We start from the raw sequence: 23,810 nt of genomic DNA, 5'->3' as shown, positions 1-23,810 counted from the left end.
ATATAAGACGTATGCGATATTTAATAGGATCTGAAGAAAGGCTTCGCCTTAAAAATTCACAGCCCATTGCTCATTTCTTCTTCTTATCTATTTTTTTTTCTTTATTTATTACTCATGATATTTGAAAACTTAATCGATGGAATATATCGATTTGGTTTTACGTTTTTTATTTTATGACATTTTAAAAATATTTGTGATTTCAATTTACTGAGCAAATTTAACTTTTAAATAAAATGGTAAACCGTAAAATTTAATTCGTGGATTTTTAAAATTGGAAAAATCCTCTAGACAAATACATAAAAAAAAAAAAAAAGATCAATAACGTGATACTAAAAATAAAAAAACGTATATTATTGATAGTAAAAAGAGGAATATATAATCTCGTTATTTTTAACATAAAGTCACTTTCTCATAATTTATTCGAATTAATTAATTAATTGGTGACACTAAATTTATTTATTTGTATCATAAAACAAATTTGACGTAAGCGAATATTCGAAAATTAAATTTATTGCCCTATAAATTATTACAATTATAATTACAATATATTGCAGATAATTAAAACTGAAGTATGGTCAATCAAAGATCTATAAATATATCGTACTAATCGATATGTCAGAAAAAATTAAGTATTGTGATTAACTTATTTTTTCGGCCATGCACTGCAAAAAGTTTTCGAGGTAACGCGGATTAAATCCGTAGTAAATGCGGACTGGACGACTGTTTATTTAATCAATTCCCTCGGAGTGAAATTTATTTCGAAGGAAAGTTTATTTTAGTATTAGAACTCTGAATCAGAGTGAGTGCGAATTGAAATAAAATCTAGATCACTCCGCTGAAAAGACAAACTTCCTATTTACTCCGTATGTGGAGTGACGGAGTGAATTCGGATTTCAAAAAAATCCAAATTTACTTCTAATTTTATGCAGTGTGGTTTTAATTGATTGTCAAACTTGATATTATTTTTTATTAAAGAAATTACGGCTTTCCTGATCTATTCAATTGACAGAATATTTATTAGATTCCATACTTCGCATGAGTGATTACAAGTGGAATCTAATTCTTAAAGATGTTATTTTTTAGATCAAAATCTCTTGTGGCCGTCTGAAAAAATATAAGATTACCCAGAGAAATTATTCTCGTTTGAAATGCTATGGTGTCATAGTACAGCCGAACCATATTGGCCACCCGCAGAAACTGAAATGAACTCATGGTAAAATTACTATGGTCGTAGTAAAATTGACAACGATAATCACAAATTAATTGTAAATTTTACTATGGTCATAGTGATTTTCTCATGTGTTTATTTCAATTTCCGTAAGGTGGCTTTATTTTGACACCATAGTATTCTAAACAAACATAATTTTTTTTTTTTTTCCGATTATAAATTTTTTTATTTTAATAATAATCTAAATAATTACAATAATAATGATTTTATAATTTCTAAAATAACTTTTTAATTTGAGAACAATAACAATAATTAAATCTAATAATAAGTAATTACAGTAATTACACGTGATACACAAATTATTATTTTTTTTTTTTTTTATTATTAATTTAAATTACAATCTGTTATTACATAACAATAAATAATTTGTATGAAAACAAACATAATTTCTCCGTGTAATTTTCATACGAGTAGATTATAAATAATAATAAATAACAAATAAGTCAATGTCAAGTAAATTTCAATTCAAATTTTCTGAATAAAAAAAAAGTTGTACTCTGTACTACGAAATTATTATGAGTAATTCGACTTGTGAGTTATACTATTATTATATATAAAATAAATCTATGACTGTATCAATAACCGTCAACGATATCACAAACAATATATGATTGTATTTCTCGATTCACTAAATGGTTAAATTGAGTCGATAATTGAAAAAAAAGGTCAGTTATTTATTTTTCCGAGTATTGAAATATTATCTATTGATAAGTTGAGCATTATAGACAATAATCCCACAACTAAGGTACGAAAGTTTCTCGTTTGCTTATGAGTCTTATGACTAAGGCGTCTTATATTCATATACTATGAATACCTATACGTTATATTTTCTCATACAATCGATTATGAGTGACCCTGATTTAGTTAGAAACTTAGGTCATTGATTTGATTTCTCTAAATAATTAAATTAAAAAAAAAAAAAAGATAACTGTTCAATGCGAAATATTAAATCGTAACTTGTTTATAATTTTATGGGTATAATTGCATCAAGTAATATTTAGTATACACTGTTAGCTTGTTTAGTAACCTGAAGACACAATGAGACAGGGGTGGCATCGAACATCACAGCCACCAAGGGGTTGATGCCTCAAGGGAGACTTAGCGTTCCGTAACAGTCGCGACAGATATGTATTGACGTAATCTTAAGCGCTTTTATCTACGTCATTCAACTTAAATCTGATTACATTTTATTAAATTTATCTTAAAAATAATGAAAAGTTATTTTACTTTATTAGCCAGATATTTTTTTACGCATACTCTAGTTTATTTAAATAAAATATTTATCATCCCTGATTTAACAACTGAATTAAAAATTTTAATTCTGTTATATTCTGTCGAATTCTGCAAAACGGAATTCAACTGAATTGAAAATTCGAATTTGAATTAAACAGAATAAAACCGATTTAAAAATTTCAAATTCGTTTTAATTCAGTTTAATTCGGATTCAGAACCAGAAATTGGAGAATTATTTTCGAATTAATCAGAATGAAACCGAATAGAATTATTTAAATTCGTTTTAATTTGGACAAATTCTGGTTTTCCTGTCGAATTAGACAGAATTCATTTTTAAGTTAGGTACCGAATTAACAGAATTTATCTGAATTAAATAGAATTAAAAATTTAATTCTGTTTAATTCGATCGAATTCAGTTGTTTAATCAGGGATAGCAATTTATGCGGAAGACAAATTATTTTGAATACTAATTTTGCACGATACCATAAATCATATTGGGCATTCATCTCTGAAAGTTTGAAAAGTAATTCTTTGGTAAAAAATTTGGTTTTAATCAAAACCAGACTCATCGATCTGTTGACATATAATTACTGTCCACTAATTATAACCACTTATTCGCATTCACCACTAAACTATTGTGACGTCATAAGCTTACCGGGTGTGGCCTCGACGCCGTGACGTCACGCTCCCGTTAGCCTGGTATGGATGAGCAAGAATAATCGGGTCAATCGTTGCACTCTCTGACTGTCCAGAATTTCCAGGCCCTTAATATAAACTGTCGCTCACTCTTGATACCCATTTCCCAAGTCATTCTTTTTTTACACGCAAATATTCATTAACTTTATATATATGTGACAGCCATACATACAGACAAACACATTGTATTGTATTGTATATAAATTATTCAATTTATTACGTGTGTAACAACCGAAACATGTTCCTAAATTATTTTATGACATCAATGACCCTTTTTATTTTTATTTATGTCTTTTTCAATTATTATTATAACTATTATATTTATGATAACTCATTTTTTGAATACATGGAGAAATTATTCTTGCTTGAAACGCTGTACTGTGAAAAATTGGGAGTGAATTCGGAGTAATTACGGATTTTATTTGAATCCGAATTCACTCCGTCCAAAGTTTCGGAGTTTTAGGAAAAATCATTCTGCATATGAGTAAATATCGACGTTCTAATTAGCAAATTGTCTGACTCCATTTCAGAAAATCTTCCATTTATGCGAAAAAGAAGTAATTAAAAATTTTATTTTCATCTAAAAATCAATTCCATATTTAGTATATGCATAATATTTTTGTCTAGGTTATTCAAATAATATTTTTTCTGACTGTTATTATCTGAAAATTGCACAGAATTACCGCATAAAAAATATGAAGTTAGACAATTTGCTAATTAGAACGTCGATATGGAGTTTATTTTTTCAGCGGAGTGACTTTGGAGTGATCTGGATTTTATTTAAATCTGTATTCACCCCGATTCGGATTTTTAACATTAAAATAAACTCCCTTTCGGAGTAAATTTTACTCCAAGGGCATTAAATAAATACACAGTCATCTGCTCTGCATTTAATCCGCAAATTTTTTACAATCTATGGTGTCATGTAAAACCGAGGCATGGTGGCCTCCTAACGGAAATTGAAATGAGCACATAAAAAAATTACTATGACCATAGTAAAATTTACAATGATTACAGTTATTTGTAATGTGATCATTGTCAAAATTTTGCTATGGCCATGTTAATTTTTTCATGTGTTCATTTCAATTTCTGCGGGTGGTCAACATGGTCCGGCTTTACTATGACATCATAAAATTTCAAACAAAAATAATACCTCCTTATAGAGAAAATAATTAAATTTATATTTCAAATTTTTAAAACTAATATTTCTCACTAAAAATGAACGTAAGATTTGTCGAAATGAATTATTATTAGAGTTCATAATTAAACAGGTTGTTATTAATGTATAAATTATCATACATTATTCGGCAAGTATTCGAATAATATAATTGCATTTATGTTTAACAACGATTTGACATAGATTGATATAATTCCCAGTAGGAAATACTCTATTGCATTCCCGGTATTTACTGTACTCCCTTGTCTATCGTACAAGGTTTAACTCGGTAACCTGACGATTGTATGAGTGCTATTACTGCACTGGACGAGTGTAATATTGATGCTTGTTATCAACTATACTCTAGAACACACTACCATTGCATTGTATGTATCTTTGCAATTGTTGTGACATTGCATGCGAGCCATACTATAGATTTACTCAATCGCTAGGTAATTTAATCTGACATTTGTAATATAAGATTCCAATCTTCGTTTCTGTTAATTGAGCCTCCATCAGATGGCTCTGAACAGCTCGCGCCTCTCGCAGTGACAACCTGACGTACGTTTTAATTTACAAAAATTTGATTAGTCGAGAAGGGATAAAATCATAATTAACACTGCATCAGATCACTGTGTCATTGCCAAAATATTCATATTTGATTATGATCAAAGTGGAGCCTCCATTCCGTAAATGTAATTCATATTCAGGAAAAACTCTGAATATTTAATGAAAGGATCTGGGGTCTTGATGAGCAACCGCCAACGAATGCTGGTAATTATGAAGCGCAATGAAAGCTTCCCGCTCAGTTATAGCCGCGGAGAAACTACTGGCTGTCTATTTTTGCTGCCACAAGCTGGATCTTCTTTAAGATCTGCCGAACTGGTAGAGGGCGAAATGACACAAGGTAGGAGTTCTGTACCAGCAGCTTCCCATTGAGGACATAATCAAGATAGGCGAATATTAATTAGCTTTATACAAATTTTTTTAAGAACTTGAATAGTTAAAAACGCGAGTAATGAAAAATGAAGACAGCAAATTAAAATTATTTATTATGCTATTATAGTAAAGAAAATTTTCTTGGACTCATAAATATTACTTTATATATAGATATAGTTCAGTATGATTTTCTGTATTCTAATTTATACATGAGTACAAAGTATATGAAAAATAAGAATCAATAAAAAATGAATTAGTAACGATTATTTTTATTTTTAACTTTTCGTTATGAAAATTTAAAATTAAAAAAAAAATATTAGGTAATGGTCTAGAAGTGGGGCTTCACATATTTTTCAGAGTTCCAAGTGCTTACACCTTAAATATCTATAATTAAATTTTTTCCACGTGTTCAGCTACACGGCGGATTAAATTTTCTGTATGTGTTTTTGTCTTTAACACTAGATATCTATCCGAGCCTTGCAATCAGAGTGTACAAAATTGACAAAAATAACATAAAATCATGCAAATTTTACAAAATAAATTTAGTAAATTTTCTAATAAATATAAATAATTAATTTTATTAATACCGTAAGATGGACGGTGGCGATAGAAAGGTCTAACTAAGAGCTACAAAGATTTTTTAAACTCTTGTGTGATGAAAATTGGCATATTTATAAAAATATGTCAAATAATGCAGTGTTGCACGGAACTGAAAATTCATGAGCTTAACATCTAAATCAAGCATAATTTATACCTTTGGTATACACATAACTTATTAAGGCTCAAATAACACCTAAAGGAGCAATTATATCTTCAATCCGCCGACAAATGCTAGAGAATGAAATTGGTTTCAAAGCAATTTGTCTATATTTGGATTTTTGCTTCCCTCGCAGACTTGAATCACGGTGGAAACACGGTGGGTTTGTTCCATTTTACCACTGTGATTACGTGGTGTATCCACCGTGATTCCACGGTGTTTACACTTCCACGGTGTTTCCACCGTGATTCAAATCTGCGAGGGTTGATATAAACAGGTGGAGCCCCGATTATAGACCATTACCAAATATTATTACCTTGAGTCCGATTTTTCGATATATGACGATTTGAGGTCAAAATAATTTATCCTCATAATTTTTTAGTCAATTTTTATACTCGTGTGAAAACAAACATTTTTTTGGGGCTAAAAAAATTTTTTTCGAGTCTTGAACTGCTTTGGTTGCAATTGCGCCTGTGGTAATTCTTTGTACTTTTGTAATTCATCATCAGTGGATCGTAATTTTTCTTTCAATGCATTTATTTCCTCTTCCAATGGCACCACCAGAGATCTCAATACTTCAGCATCTTCTTGCGCGTATTTTTTTAACCTTCTTCATACTTTCTTCAATATTATCCGAACCCAGAGACAATGAATCGGCCCCCAGTTGCGAGAAAACTTTCCTCGCAAGAATTTTTCGTAACATGCGACAGAGATATCTGGGTAGGGGAGGGTGGGGCAGAGCGGCCCCCATGGGGCAGAGCGGCCCCCCTAAAATTTTGACCAAAAAAAAAATTTTTTTTTTTTCGACTAATTACTATAAATCCGATATGTTTGTGCATTTTTACCCCTACGCATGACATTCGGGGCAAAATGGACAAGCCCAAAATTTAAAAAAAGTGATTTTTTCATATTTTTATCGTCAAATTAAAAAAAAATTATTATAATTCCACATTTCTAGCCCTACGCATAACACCTGGGGCAAAATAGACCAGCCGAAACTTCCGAAAAAATTATTTTTTCATATTTTTCGGCCGTTTCTTTATGTAAGAGGCAAATTTGATCACTAAAAATTTATAAAAATTAAATTTTTTTTTTTAGTTGATAAATTTTTGAAATAAAATAAAATTATAGAATTGGTTTTTTTTTTTATTAAATAACAATTAGTAATTAAGGTAATCGAGGGTGAACGATTTTTTACGCTTTAAAAAATTTTTTTCGAGTAATATAAAACCAAAAATAGTTGTCAAGAGAAAGAAATACATTCTTAATGATGAAAACAATTTAAAAAAAAAAAAAACGAAAAAAAAAATTTTTTTATCACTTTTTGGAGGGGGGCCGCTCTGCCCCACAAAAAAAAAAAAATTTTTTTCAGAATTTTGGCAAAATGTCCATAAATTTGTTCGAAATAGGACAAAAGTAAAGTGATCTTATGGTTGAAAGCCACAAAAAATAATAATTGGCTTAGGGGGGCCGCTCTGCCCCACCCTCCCCTATATTTGTTATTTTTATCTCATAATTTACAATTTTTTTTTTTTAGCAAACATTTTTATGCTACGGTTTATACTAAATTTACATGTCTTATTACATTATTTGTCTTTATTGTGCTTGCAGAAACAAAGTATGATGGTAAGACAGTTGGAGGAAGAATTGAGACTGAGAATGCGAGGACCCAGCGTAGAAATGCAACAACAAATGGAAGTTCTTTACAATGAAAATGAACATCTAACTCGAGAAATAGCAATACTGCGGGACACAATAAAGGTAAAAAATAGTTAAATCAATAGCTTTATTCAAATTTCAAAATGAGTTAACAATATTGATTTTCAGTGCTACAACTATTGCATTGTTGTGTACAAAAGCCTTTAAATTGAGTTTATCTTTATCATACATACCTGCACAATAAAAGTGTTTTCCACAAACAACATCAGTATCATGTGCTTCCAGTTTACAGTAAAAATAATAATAATCATAACAACGATAATAATAGAAAAATCTAAGGAAAAAGAGAAAAAAAGTTTTATTCAAAAAGAAATCTATAATATACAGTACAGTAGTGGAAGTATTTTAGGTCAGCCGAGAATTTGCTAACGAGGCTGCGGCCTCTCAAGCTGTCCGGGATTATGAAAGTCCTTACAAAAAATACTAAAAACTGGCTTAATGCATTGCGTTAAACCACAAACTTCCTTCTACTTTAGCTCTCATCATTTTTTTTTTTTTTTTTCTAATAATGAAAATCTTTTTTTCTCTTTTCAAATCAAACCTGTAATTTTCATTTAAATATTTTTTTTATCAATACATTAACCAGCCTCGCAATTTTCTCACTTTTTACGTTCAGTCATTCGTAATTTTTTTTTTTTTAACCAAACAAAGTTTCCTATATTCGATTTTATTTCCATAAATTATCAATTCTTAAAAATTTTGACAGTCAAATTAATTTCTAGTATTTAAAAGTAATTTTTAAAATTACAGATCCAATTTTTTTTTTAAAACAAAGACTGAATTGAATGAACTCCAAGAGAGTATAATATAATTTTGGCATGAACTTTCGTAAATCTTAAAAAGTTATTGACCTAAAGGTAAATGAACAGGTGAAATCGTGGCGAACTTTTGGCACAAAGATGACAATTGTTTATGGTACATTTAAAGCCTTTATTCTCTCGACAAATATAGTTTTCCTCATCCGTTTTTAATCGCACGAGCATGACATATTTCTACAGGCCGCTTGTGAGACTCTTCCGGCATTTTGACGGTTGAGTTTAGCGAAAGAAAACTACACGTAATGTAATGATTGTGCACTCAGTTCTCTGTCGTTACTCAGGTCAACCAGTTGTGACGTACGGGAAGCAACTGGTCGCCTTTGGCTATCAGCCAGATTATGCAGACGCTTTCTCGTACTGCTGCTCATTATCGTATTTCTCGATTATACTTGCCCTCTCTCCCCTTTCACTTCTCATACCTTTCCTTAAATCTCAACGGTTGTAAAACCCCTTGAAACTCACCACGAATCCACTGTAAATTGAAAGCTTGCCGACCTGCACTCTGTCACGTTCCATCCTACAAATTCCAAGTCACGTTTTCTATTTTTAATTTTTCCAACACAACTATCCTAAACTCTAATTTGAAAACATGAAAATGTATATGATAGCAAAGAAAGAGATCAACTTTTCACCCAAAAATTTTCCTCTTATGTTTTTTTTTAAATGAAAAACAATCTGAATACTTTCACCCGCTATCTCTAGTATATTATTTTTGATACTCGAAAGATAATATTGACATATTTGTGTAGTCCAAACATTTTAACAAAATGCGATATTTATGAGTAGCGTGATTGATGATAGAGAGATAAAAAAAATATAGAATACATATTTGAAATGTTTTTATGCTGAAAATGATGGAAAGATTTATCAATCTGATGATTCCATCAATTTTTCCCTCAGGCGACTCATACCTACATGTGTATCATAAAACTTTTAAAACTGAGGATGAATCACTGCTGTTCGACGCTCTCTTTCATCGTCTATAAAACTAAGCCATTTATCTTTATGACAATAGAAGTAAAAAAAAAAAATAATTTAATTATTTCAGTTTATTCCAGGTTTCACTGTAAAAAATTTTTGTGTAAAAATGGCCCTCGAGAACTTTATACGGCCGCGTAGTGTAAAATAAAGGTGTGAAAAATCCTCGGTGTAAAAACACGGTGTAATCTACTTTTTGTTCACACCATTCCGTGTTACTCGTTATAATTTTGATTAATGAGCAACAAATGATATTGAAAATTTTATTTAGATATTAAACAGTATTTTGAACATTTAAATATTTTTATGATCATTTTTCTTAACGCAAAATTGTCATAAATTACACATTTAGATGTTTGATGGTGTAAAATTTATAAATTTACACCACCAAAATTTAACACGACCCGGGTCAAAAATAAAACTTGATTCAGGCTCGCTTCGCCTTATTTTCTTTTGAAGTTATCGATTTGCCGACGATTTTTTGATAAGATCTCGACTTTTTCGACTTAAATTTAATTTTTTTCAACTTTTTGAACTTTTTTCATCTTAGTTTCAACTTATTCGTCTTTCAAAACGTTAAAAACGTTCACTTTACGTTTAAAACGTTAAGAACGTTCAATTTACGGTTGAAACGTTAAGAATGTTCAACTTACATCTAATATTTCGACTCGGGCGAGTAATCATCTAAAATATTGAAAAAAAATAATTTACAGCGAAATAATTCAATTACATTTAAAAATAATTAAAATAGTTGAATGTTATCTGTCAACATAATTTTAATTTAAAAGCAATAAAGGGCATAGGAAAAGAGGTTTGGCGAGTCCGCCTCTGGCGAGTATTTTAATCATATTTTCCGGATATGTAGGTACTATTGAATTACTAAGACTCTAAAAGATTCAGACCCCTGTTTCCAATTGGTTTTGTAATGAATGAAAGTAAAAAGTCAAAAAATAATTATTTTTTAAAAGGAACTCGACTGCTTTTTTTAAAAATATACAGGAGCGTTTCATCTTAGAATAATTTGAAAAATCGTATTTTTTTAATGAATAAACTCTAACAAGAAAATATATTTTATTAAGAGATCGATAAAGTCAAATGGTAGAGATTAACGATTTATTACCAAAAAAAATTTTAACTATATGGCTATTTGTCTTTTAGAAAAACTAATTGGACCTAAAGCACAATAAATTTGTTTAGTAAATCCTACGATTAGAAGAAGGGTAATTTTTTTATATTTTTTTGGTCACTCGGAAATCTATTACGATAACGGTTTTAAAATATCTGCGAGGGTTAGCTGGTCATCTTTGTCTATATAAATATTTTAAATTGTTAAAATAAAAATATTTGATTGTTAACTTGACAAATATAAAAATAAGAAAACCATAATAATTATGTTGAAGGTAAAATATATGTTTATATAATATAGAGGACATTGCAAGGAACAAAAAATGTTTGTATTATGTAGAGTTATTCCTAACAGGAGTAAATATACCGGTCACTGTTCATGAAAATACAGACAGAAGCATCCTCCCCTATTCAGCGCATTGTGATGAGTTAAAAAAAAAATTCTTCATGGGACTTTTTATAGTTTTTTCTACCAGAGTACACTATAAGAAACAAAAAATATTCATATTGTGACAGTTATTGATAACAGAAGCAAAGTTACGGACTACTTTTGATGAAAATATGTGGCCAGCTTCATCCGCCTCCATCGCCCTATGCCAGGGGTTCAAAAAAAAAAATTTTTCTTGGAACTTTTTGGGGTGTCTTCTACTAAAGGACACCATAAGTTACAAAAAACGTTTATATTGTGTGGAATTATTCCCAATAGATAAAAAGTTACGGGCTACTTTTCACACAAATACATAGACAATATCATCCCCATCTATCTTCATATGGTTCGTAAGTCAAAATAAAATTTTTCTTAGGACTTTTTGGGGTTTCTCCTTTTGGAGGATATCATAAAGAACAAAAAACGTTTATGTTATGTGGGATTATTTCCAATAGAAAAAAAGTTACGGGCCACTTTTTACAAAAATATGTAGATAAAGCCCATGGTCCGCAATTGCCGATTCGGAATTCGAAAAAAAAATATTCTTGGATTTTTTCGAGTTTTTTCTCCTAGCGGACATCATAAGGAACAAAAAACATCTTTATTGTGTAGAGTGATTTCTAACAGGAGTAAATCTACGGGCCACTTTTCATATAAACATACACGCTCTTATTCTTGTCCATTTTTCTCATGGTCAGATTCGAAAAAAAATTAGTTATTGAATTTAAATATCACGTTGCTGATAAACTTATAAATTAGGTTAATAATTACAAAATTGAATTTTCAAAACAATATTTAAAAGCATTCTTTAATATTGTGAAAATTCATAGTCTGAAATTTATCGTTTACCCCCCGTAGACGGGGGTGAGATCCACCGTGGAGAATCTATTTCTAGCTTAATTGCATTTCCGTCGTTAAAGAGGCGTCATAAATTCGTTAGAAATGGGTGTTGGAGTATTGGAGTTGACAAGCGTTGCTGATGTTACCATCTTGAACACTTTATAAAAACAAAATTTATTCAACTTTATTATTACGCACCGCATACATATTAATTTATTTTTCTCACTGTTTATTTTAATTACACGTATGCATATCGCGTGCTAATGACTAATTATTTTTTATTCCGATGGAGATACTGTACATGATTTGATCTGATTAATAAAACATATGATTAAAGATACCCGGGTCAAAAATAAAACTTGATTCAGGCTCGCTTCGCCTTATTTTCTTTGGAAGTTATCGATTTGCCGACGATTTTTTGATAAGATCTCGACTTTTTCGACTTAAATTTAATTTTTTCAACTTTTTGAACTTTTTTCATCTTAGTTTCAACTTATTCGTCTTAACTTTAAGCACGATAGTCATTCACATTACTTTTGACTTGCTAAACCAAGTCGAAAAAAAGTCATTTATTCGCCTTACTTTCGCCTTAATATATCAAAATTATTTCACCTTAGTTTTGACTTTTTCGCTTTATAATTTAAGTCGAATAAGTCTAAATCAATTCAGTTTTGACTTGATTTAGACTTTTTCGCCTTACATTTTAAGTCGAATAAGTCTAAACCAAGTCAATTTCGACTTGATTTAAACTTTTTCGTCTTAAATCGTGACTAAGTAAGCCAGTTAAGTTTAAACCAAGGCGAAAACTTAATATATTTCATACCTCCGTAAAAAAAGTCGAGTTTGTCTTGTGAAAAACATCTCCAAATTTCGACTTGGTAAACCAAGTCTAAATCAAGTTTTATTTTTGACCCGGGTAATTATTATTCAAATTAAATAATTAAAATTGTTTTTATTCCAGGAGCTCGAACTGAGAATAGAAACTCAGAAGCAAACACTACAAGCTCGTGATGAGAGCATCAAAAAGCTCCTGGAGATGCTCCAAAACAAGGGGATGGGTGAGAGATTAAATTTTATTTTATATATTTTTATCAATAGATTTTTAGAAATAATTTTTTTTTAAACAAAAAAAAAGCGCATTATAAATAATGAATTTTTTTTACTTATTTAAAAATAAACATTAAAAAAAAATTTATAAAAAAAGATTTCTACGACACATTGACATATAAATAGAGACAAAATTTTTTATCCTCATTTTTACCGCAGTATCATCAAAGAAAAAACCATATAAATATAAAATCGGGTCGCGGATGAAATATGTAAAGTAGATGTAAAACAAATGGGAGAAAATAAAATATCGTGCGTTTTTAAATGGTCGAGATAAAATATAAAAATAAGAAAATGGAGACAACTAAGACATAATTTTTTTCGTTAAATTCCGAGCACGTTTTACTTCTTACGTGATAAGAAATGACCGTCAATTTTATGTTCAGTCAGATCACGACAAATTGACTTATTGCTTATCAATTGACGTCAAAATTTTATTTAATATTTTCCTAGACAATATTAAATGTACAAGCACTCGTGGTTGTAAGTAAACTGTAAGTCGTATCACTCAACATAACTAATTGGTTAATTCGAAAAATTCATAAAAATTTTACGGTCAATTTTTTGGACAAAATCAAATTCGCGGGAGAACGTTCGTTTAATTTAAAAAATTACCGGTGGTCAATTTTTCGCTGGTCAATTGACTGACAATTTTTCTGCCTTACAAGTCTACTCCTAACTAAAAAAGTTATGAAAATTCATATTTATTATTTTATATTTATATATAAATTTTTTCTCGCACTGTACATAAAAAAAAATAGAGATCAGAAACTCATAAAAATGCTTTTCATAGTACTCAATATTCTAGAGGAAGGTTTTACATCTCAATATTGCGGATCATTGAAGTAAATTCATCTGAATCCTTGTGACTTCCCTTCATAACGTCAAAATATGAATTTCATTTTTTTTACCCAAGAGATAAATTCTAATATATTTTTATTCGCATTGCGTATTAAAAAAACATATACATATTTAAATATTTTTAATGTCACCTACAGTTACTCGCAGATAAATAAATAACTGAAAAATAAAAACAAGAAAAAATTAAAATATCAGTTAAAAAAAAAACTTATTAATATGTCAGTCACATTTTTAACAATAACATTTTTAAATTAAAAAGTCCACCCATAATAATTAGTCAGGTTTCGAAACAATCTCGCGAGCTTCTCGTTACTTTGTCGTGTTTCAGGAAAAGAGGAGGAGCGGATCATGTTCCAGCAGATGCAGTCCATGGCCCAGAAGCAGGTCCTTAAAAATTTTCTATCCTAGTAGTATTAAATAAATATTCACCCAAATCGTAATATATAATTTTAACTAAAACTATTTTAATTATAATATATCATAACTATTAAAACAAACGTAAAAAAATTAACATGTCACGTAAAAAAAAAAATACATTTTTGTATTTTACACCGGGACGCATATTTATGTATACTTAGTAAGCTTGCACGTAGTTATTTTGTTGCGCTATGCATTCGCTTCATCTAACTATCCCAGATATACATTATGATAATTTTTTGGTAATTTAAAAAATAATAACATTAACAAAAAAATAACACTTAATATTTAAATAACAAGTACTGAGATAGTTATGGAGATTAGGACGCATCATTCACATAAAAAAAACCATTAGCAATTTTTTTGCATTAATAAACAGTCTAGAGATCCCCGATGACAGTCCAAAGCTCAAGAGGTAAAAACACGTTTACGCAAAAAAGGCACAAAAATATTTAAATATCTCAATTACATTTCAAACATTTTTGTCCTTAATTCTGCATACATTTTATTATATAAATAACCTTTCAATTTTTTATTATACTTATTATTATATTTATTTATTTAATTACTTTATTTCATATGAGTACTGGCTCTTACTTCTGTTTAATTATATGTTAATCACTTTTATTTACAGCATTATGCATATTTATTTATGTAATGATCATTACTCTTGAAAACAATTTCTTTATGCACTTGACAAGGAATTTAATCACTCTTTCTTTTCTTCTCTCTTTCTTTCATTATAAATAATCTGATTTATATATATATATATATACAGTCTAAGCTCTTTATAAGCAACTTCCCTTATCAAGCTTTTCGTTAAGACTTTGAAGCTCTTCCAGTCCTTCGGCGTTTCAATTTCATGTCTCGACGTTCGTTATAAGCAGCATCCGCGATACAAATTTATTAAGTTAAATTCATTTTGCATACACTGTAAAAAATTTACGGAGTAAATGCGGACCGGATGACTGTGTATTTATTTAATCCCCTTGGAGTAAAATTCACTCCGAAGGGGAGTTTTAATATTGAAACTCTGGTTCAGAGTGAAATTAACTTCTAAAGGAAGTTTATTTTAATGTTAAAAGTCCGACTCGGAGTAAATGCGGATTCAAATAAAATCCAGATCACTCCGAAATCACTCCTCTGAAAAAAAACTCCCTATTAACTCCGTATGCAGAGTAATTTTTTTTGAAACTCCAAAACTCCGAGTGGCGGGTGAATTCGAATTGAAATAAAATCCATAATTACTCCGAATTCACTCCCGATTTCTTACGATCCTGAAGTTAACAAACAATTAAAAATTTATGGGTTTTTTTTTAATGATACTAAAGTTAGCCGACGTCTAATAATTTTTTGATTTTTTTTTAAACAAAAATTATAAAAAAAAATATTTAAAAAATTGCACTTGTCGTTTTTTAAATTTTTTACATGTACATATTTTTAGTTTTTGATTTTTTGTAATTGATTTTATAAAAAAAAAATCCACAAATTACTAAGTGTCTGCTAACTTCTGGATCATTTTTTTTTAACAATTAAATTTGAAGAAAAAAAAAAACTAAAAATATGCACATGTAGAAAATTTAAAAGACTATAAGTGCAATTTTTTTAAATATTTTTTTTTTTTATAATTTCTGGCTTAAAAAAAATCCAAAAATTATTAGACGTCGGCCAAATTCAGTATCATGATTTTTTTCAGTGAAATCATCGGTATAGTCTATTACGTTATTTCAATCGTTGCTTATAACGAACCACCCATACACGCGAATCAAAAATTTTTCCCTTCAACTCTTCGAATGATTGCTTATAACGAGCTTGGACTGTATATATATAAATATAACCATTGCAATATTTCTTATTTTCCTTGCTTCCATTTTATCTTTATACATATACATTTTATAAATACCATATATATATGAATATATATGGTATACAAACATACGCCTCACGAGCACTCGAATATGTTCGCACGTTATGACTCATTTTAGCGGCGGTATATGTGCTTTAAAACTTGCGTCAATCCTCCGCCAATTCACAACACTTTTTATCCTTATTCACAATTTAATATTAAATTCGGATTTGAAAAATTTTACCTTTTGACATATGTAGTACAGTATATTTGTACAGTATGAAACATATTGTACGCTGGAATTTTTTTATGAAAAACGAAAAAAAAAAAAAAGTTAATAGATATTAAATGCTTTTGAAATAAAAACTTTTTGAGTTGCAGTTATTTTCAATAAAAAAAATAATTTCAAATCCGAGTTATGCATTTTCATTAAAATATTATTATAATTAATGTCTTTAATTTTTATTTATTCGTTGCATTAATGTGTATGTGCTCGTTAAAGATCCTAGGATCTAGGTGGAGGTTTCTCTATATGTGTGTCTAGAAGCCATTCAACGAACAATTAAATAAATAATTTTTTTTCATTATTTAATTAATATATATTTATATATTTTTAATTTTAAATATTAAATAAATAGAGAGAAGAGAGTTCGAAGATTGCGTTTAGTTATTTGCATACGTCTATTACACTCGCTCTCGTCACGTGCTAATCACTCATATATATATATAATATATAAGTATATATATGTATATGCAAATGGATTTATTCATGTTTAAACAAATACTAATTAAATCATTGAATTTGATGATTCAATATTCACACATTAATATATGTAGGAAGTCTAGATATGAACAAATTATTTACATTAAATTTGATGTTATTGATTTATTAACGTTTAAACATGATTAAAGTATGTAGAAAAAAATATTCACCATTAAATCAACTTTCATTGAAAAAAAAAATTTTCTCTTCAAAAACCATCAAACTCATCTACGCATAAATTTCATTTCCTATATCAGTTATTATCAATTAAAAATCCTCATTCAAAAAATATACTCATGCGAGAAAAATTTCATGACTGAGTCCTGAGGTATTTTTATCTTCTTCTAGTCATCTTTTAAGAACGACATGAACTTCAATCGTAATTTTCGATGAATGCTTCAAAAATTTATTTTTCATATATTTGTACTTATTTACCTGTAACAAATTATATATACTGTAAAACATCGGGAGTGAGTTCGGATTTTACTTAAGTCCGAATTCACTCGGAGTTCTGGAGTTTGAAAAAAAAATTATCTCGCAAACGGAGTAAATACCCGTGTAAAAAAACTTCGTTCCAAAAAGATTTCAAAAAAGTTCCGCATGTGGAACTTCTAAACATGAGACAGATTAGAACTTCGAATGGAACTTTTTTGGGACGTTAGTAATTTTGATGGTAAAAAAAATTTTTTATGAGCAAATTTAGAGTCAAAAAAGAACGTTCTTGGAACTTTTTTGGAATTTTTTATGAACGTGTTTTTTTGTTCTATAAAAAATTCAATAGTAGTGATTTTCTAACTATTTTGGCATGTTTCTGGAACGTCTTTATTGTACAAAAAATGCAAAAGAAGTGATTTTGGAATGTTTTAGAATGCCTTCTTTAGTCCATAAAAAAGTCAAAAGTGGTAATTCTGGAACTTTTTTCAAATGTCTATATAAAATTCCAAAAAAGTTCCATTCGAAGATCTAATCTGTATCATGTTTAGAAGTTCCACGGAACCTTTTTGGAATCTTTTTGGAACAAATTTTTTTTTACACGGGATTCACTCCGATTCGGAGTTTTAACATTAAAATAAACTCTCTTTAGGAGTGAATTTTACTCTGAACCGGAGTTTCAATATTAAAATAAACTTCCATTCGAAGTGAATTTCACTTCAAGAATATTAAAGAAATAGTCATCCGCTCCACATTTACTCCGAATTTAATCCGCGTTTACTCCGAAAATTTTTTACAGTGTAATAATTATATCTTAATTAATTTAATAATAATTTTTCAAACCTTAAGAGTTATAATTTTTTTTTTAACTCATCAAAAATTCAGATTAAAGTTTATAAAGTCTCATGAGATGAATGTTGATAAATAAAAATACTTCAGGAAGAAATGATAAAATTTTTTTTACACCGACATTTATTTATTATTTTTTCCCTATTACTCTCTTTGCTGCTTGTGTTAATTAAACTAAATACGAAATAATATTATATTTTAGTAAATTTATTGTGACACTGTAAGTGACGGCAATAATTTAAAAACGTTTTCTTAAACGTACACAATTAATTAATCTGTTTTTACGGCACCATGGTGTTATACTTTGGTGTTAAACTTAGCCTCTTTGTAATAATGTTGAACGTGACGATTGTAACTCACTCGTTGCATGCAAAAGAGCAAACTCGCCAACTATATAAGCTAAGATTTAATATTATTTTAGTTTGTAAGAAGATAGATTCAAGTTGTGCGAGTATTGTTCAACGTCATTGTTACTCCTTGGGGATCAATTGGGTCACGGTAGTTTTACTCAAGGGATATACGGTTTCATTTCATTTTCCATTTTGTCTACTAGACTTTTTATTTTACTACATTGGAACACAAAATAATTAATTTTTTTCATCAATTCTTTTTTTTTCATAAATATTTTATTTTCATTTTTTAAAAAATGGTGACAGCAAATAATTTTATGCTAATGATTTTAAATTTGAAATATCACTTGTCAAAAATATTTTCCTTAATTAAATTTTTATTTTCATTTAATTACATGGAAATTAATTGAATACTTGTCCAAAATATTTTAATTCCGAACCTGAATCAGTTGCTTACTTTATATAATAATAATTTTTTTTTTTTAATATTTTTTTATTACTTGTTTTTAATTTGAAAACTGTAAATAAATTTTCAAATATTTATTCTGTGTAAAATAATATTTAAAATTTGTACATTAAGTGGAATAAAATTAGCCGTACAATTAAATCTTGATTAGAGATAAATTTTAATATTTAATTTGTTTTTTTCTGATACTGTATAAAAAAAAAAAATATGTAAATACTAGAATAGCAACGGTAAAAGTTTAATTAGTACTAGCATTAGCATGAAATTTGAATTAAACGTTTTTTGAAATTTTTATTTTTACATTTGTGTCATAATTATTTTTTGAAAAACTTTTTCTATATAACGCAGCAAAGAGTGTCAATTCCATCTAAAAAACAGCTTTTCATTGCTATCTTGCTTATTATCTTTGATTTATATAATTTAAATGTCAATTTTTATATATAATTTTTCACTTTCTGCCAAAAAAGCCAATTTCGAAAAAAAACTTTTTTTTTTACGATAAAATATTTCAGTATGTAAAGTAAATATAAAAAAAATTGAAAAACTGAAAATTGAAAGCGATAAAATAAAAATTAATGAAATGCTGACCAATAATGCGTGGAATGACTTGCTTTGAATGTGTAGGAAATTTATTTTATTTAAAATAAAAACATATTAGATAAGAAACCTTTTTAAAACGAACTATTGAGGATTCATGCTCGCATATTTATTCCCCTACCGTCACTCTCATCTCTCCTAAATTAAAATATTATTGAAACAAACAAAATATGTATATCTTACGCAATGCCATCTTCTTCATCGTGTCATCTTTATCATCAAAATCAACAACAACAACCACAACAACAAATATCCGTCTCGCATCTCTAGGACAAACTCAAAAAATTATTGGCCATCGAAGCACGCGGCAGACCAAAACGACGAAGGACCAAGCAGGTACACTCATCGATACTCAAAATTCTTCAAGACATTGCTCAGAAAAACGTTATTAACATATAGGAAAACAATTAAACAATATAAAAACTATAACATTACAATATAAACACTACACTGTAAAAAAGTTTTGGTGTGAAAATGGTCTCGAAGACTACAAGCTCTGCTCGGTGTGAATTCACGGTGTGAAATTTTTTTGGTGTGAAACATCTAGCGATGTAATTCTAACACGGTGTGAATTTATTCTTTTACAACATTCGGTGTAATTACCTCAAATTTTGTCCAATAATATAATCTGTCGTTCAAAATTATCAAATAATATATAGGCTGCAGCACTAGTAGGGTAAGAGCACCAGTACCCAGCCCCTAACCAGTAACCAGCCGGTCATATACTTTAACATTGGCTCAAAATATATATAGATATAATTTAATATGAGGTAGCTGGCTACTGGTTTGGGGCTGGGTACTGGTGCTCTTACCCTATATCATAATTATTATTTATTTAGATTATTTGTACATACATTTACACCAATGATGACGTAAACGTTTTAATTCATACGGTTCAAAAATTAACACCGCGTCGTGTAACTTTCACACCGGCAGTGTTGAAAATTTTAACACCGAATCATTCACACCACCGCGGACTCAAAATTTTTTACAGTGCATCAACATCTGTTATCTATCGGAGCTTATAAATTTTTTTTTAATATTAACATTCTAAATATTTCATAATTTCGGTTTTCCAAAAATACTTTTTTGTATAAAAAAAAAAATAACATTAATGACAAATTTTTTATTAAAAAACTTTTCAAATTTGATAAACAGAATTCACGTGCAAAAATCGCAAATTAAAAATCATTAGGATAAAATCTACGAAATAATTAAAATTTCAAACTGTTTGTCTTTTATTAAAAAAAAAAAAAAAAATAACAAACCGGCACTGTATCTTTTTTATCAACTAAATTAACGGTGAATATCATACGATTCTGTAATCTATAATTTACACATACATCCATTATTGAAAATACACTTTGTGTTTATATAAATTTTACAAAATCATTCACTATTCATTAGTTCACAATAGTCACATATTTTAAATTCAGTGAAAAAGAAATAAAAAAGTAAGAGGTATACAAATCATTTTATATTATATTATTTGTGTATTTATACCAGTGTGTTCGGCGATATTTACAGAACAATCTATATAATGGCACGTATATATATATAAATGTAAAGGCAAAAAGAAGCCGAGCCGTAAATCGCGTGATTTTCATCGCATAGTTAATTAACACGCGTGAAGTTGAGTGTAAAATTTTCAACAAATAGATTTTATTTATAATTATATTCAAAATTATTTTTACCTTTCATAATACAAAATTATATTTATTACTATTACACTGGAAAAAATTTTCGGAGTGAACGCGGATTAAATCCGGAGCAGATGATTTATTTATTTGAATCCCTCGGAGTAAAATTCACTCCGAAGAGGAGTTTATTATAATTTTGAAACTCCAAATTGAAGTGAATGTGAATTCAAATGAAATTCAACTCACTTCGAAAAAACTCCTTTGAAAAAAAAAACTCCTTATTTACTCCGCATGCAGACAGAGTGAATTCAAATTTAAATAAAATCCATAATCACTCCGAATTCACTGCCGATTTTTTGTGTACCTGAAGATCGAAACGAAAATCAAAAAAATTTAAGTAATTTGACTGCCTAAAGGATTAATTGGGGGTGGCTATTTTTTGGCTGACATACCAGCACCTATGCGAATTTCATAAACCTAGATCCAGTAGATTTTTCACTTTCCATTTTGATTTTTGATCTCGATCCGTGGAAAACGTTCCGATCTTCAGGTACATGATTTTTTACAGTGTATAATTAATAATAAATGATGTATAAATATGCACGCATGATTCTCGGCTCGATTTCATCTTTTGAAATCCACACTTCAGTCCACCTGTTTATTTACTTAAACTTAAAAATATTTACAAACACTGACAATACAAAAAATAAAACGGAATGTTTAAAATCCTTATGCACCAATTCATTTCACAATTAAAAATATATACTTATCACTGAATGTATACAACCTTTATATCATAAACATTTGCTTAACATAGAATTTTAACTATCCAACAATTTATCGTTCCTTCTATTCGTCATTGTTAAGAAAAATTTTATTTTCAATCTTTTCAATTATATTTCTTTTAAAAAATCATTATTTTTTAAAATTCTTGTTGTCTACACGTACACCATTTGAATTACATACTAATTGCGCGCTTATTTCGTAAAACAAATAAATAACATCGAAAATCATTTTTGAAAATTCATATTTTCAGACTCATTTCAAAACATGAAATACAAAAAATAATATATTCTTATAAAAAAAATTAAATTATATATTATTTGTATTGTGTATTGTGTTCTATACATTCATTACACATATTAGCACATAGATAAAAATTTATAACTACCGTTAATTAACTGAACAAATGTAGTTATAAATTTTTGAACATAAAACTCTGTAGTATGAGATCTTGTCCATAGCAGCGCCACCGGACAATTCTTTGACACGCAGACGCGGGGATTCCCGTAGCTGTATTGTCACTGTGAAAAAAATATATAAATTACTGCTTTCGTTATTTTCTACGAAAGTGATTATAGTGAATGATGTTTGAAAAAAAAAACAATTAAAATTATGACGGTGAATGCATAAATGGACAAAATGTCGGCCGTACGTCGCGGTGGGCGAAAGAACTGCGGCGTCGCCCGGCGTCGATATAAATCATCAAGAGGATTACAGTATCAATAAATATAAACATATTATAAATTATGGATTGAAAAGATAAAAAAAAGTTTATAACCTAAATACGATCGTTCGGAAAATCGAAATTAAATTTAGTGTGGTTGTAAAATAAAAAAACTGTACCTGACTGAGGATCCACAAAAATAATTAGTGGTGAACCGGAAGTGAATAATTTCCGAATAATTTATAAAATATATAGTGAAGCAAAGTATATTATTATTTAAATGTAATAACAAGAGAAGAAATAATGGATCGACAGCTTGAAGTTCGACGGGAACGTCGCTATTCTTTCGTCAACCGGGACTATGAGAGTACCGCTTCCTCTGAGAGGCGGTTAATAATCGACCGAGGCTAGATCATATAATAGATATTATAATTTTAACCAGAGTTGATTAACGATATAATGTATAATTTAAAGTTATCATAATTTGAATCTCTAGCCACGTGTCGATTTGATATCTCCTCACAGCACCACTATCACCACCACCATCATCACCAACCAAACACGAAAATCCAAGATATAAAGAATAATAAAATAAATTTTTTAAAATATTTATTATGATAATAATAATAATGATGATAATATGTGAGGACAAGCACAAGTAACGTCTGATATTGCTTGTTTATAAGGAGCTCAAAGCGACGAACGAGACGCTGAAGAGCCTCCAGACCCAGTTGGAGCTCGCTTACGCCTCGACAGCATCATCTGGGGCACCAGTTGCCGGAAGTGGGATCATCAGTGGCTTCTACGGCGATAGCGGGATATTGAGCAGCACGGCAACACATTTAGGTGGCAGTGTCGCAGTACCTGGTGGTGTTCCGGGCAGCAGTACACTAACTGCTATATTAGAAACTAAAGACGCCCGAATTCAAACACTTGAGAAGGAAGTCAGCCTGCTGGAAGCTGAGTTGCAAAGGATCCGTGAATGTGGCGGTAAATTGAGGGAACAGCTGCTCAAAGCAACGGCAGTTCCAAGTGGAACCAGCGGGTTTAGATCTAATACACCGGGGCTCAGCGGCGGATCAGGTATCGTCGAAACCACTGCCAAGGGGCATTCACTCT

The 23,810-nt window shown here is 29.3% G+C and overlaps 1 protein-coding gene across 4 annotated transcripts in view; it reads left to right on the top strand.

Annotated features, from left to right (window-relative positions):
• The window catches only part of LOC130669888 (ELKS/Rab6-interacting/CAST family member 1), a 66,297-nt gene that overhangs the window by 10,934 nt on the left and 31,553 nt on the right, over window positions 1-23,810 (top strand). For all 4 annotated transcript variants that reach the window (XM_057473029.1, XM_057473030.1, XM_057473031.1 and 1 more), the window contains exons 2-4: window positions 7,621-7,770; window positions 12,878-12,974; window positions 14,213-14,268. In XM_057473029.1, coding sequence (XP_057329012.1) covers window positions 7,621-7,770; window positions 12,878-12,974; window positions 14,213-14,268 — 303 coding nt within the window. The remainder of the gene's footprint in view (window positions 1-7,620; window positions 7,771-12,877; window positions 12,975-14,212; window positions 14,269-23,810) is intronic.

Source organism: Microplitis mediator, chromosome 6, assembly GCF_029852145.1.
Source record: "Microplitis mediator isolate UGA2020A chromosome 6, iyMicMedi2.1, whole genome shotgun sequence".
In the NCBI taxonomy this organism is placed as follows: Eukaryota; Metazoa; Arthropoda; class Insecta; order Hymenoptera; family Braconidae; genus Microplitis; species Microplitis mediator.
This window is presented reverse-complemented; position numbering and strand designations above follow the sequence as displayed.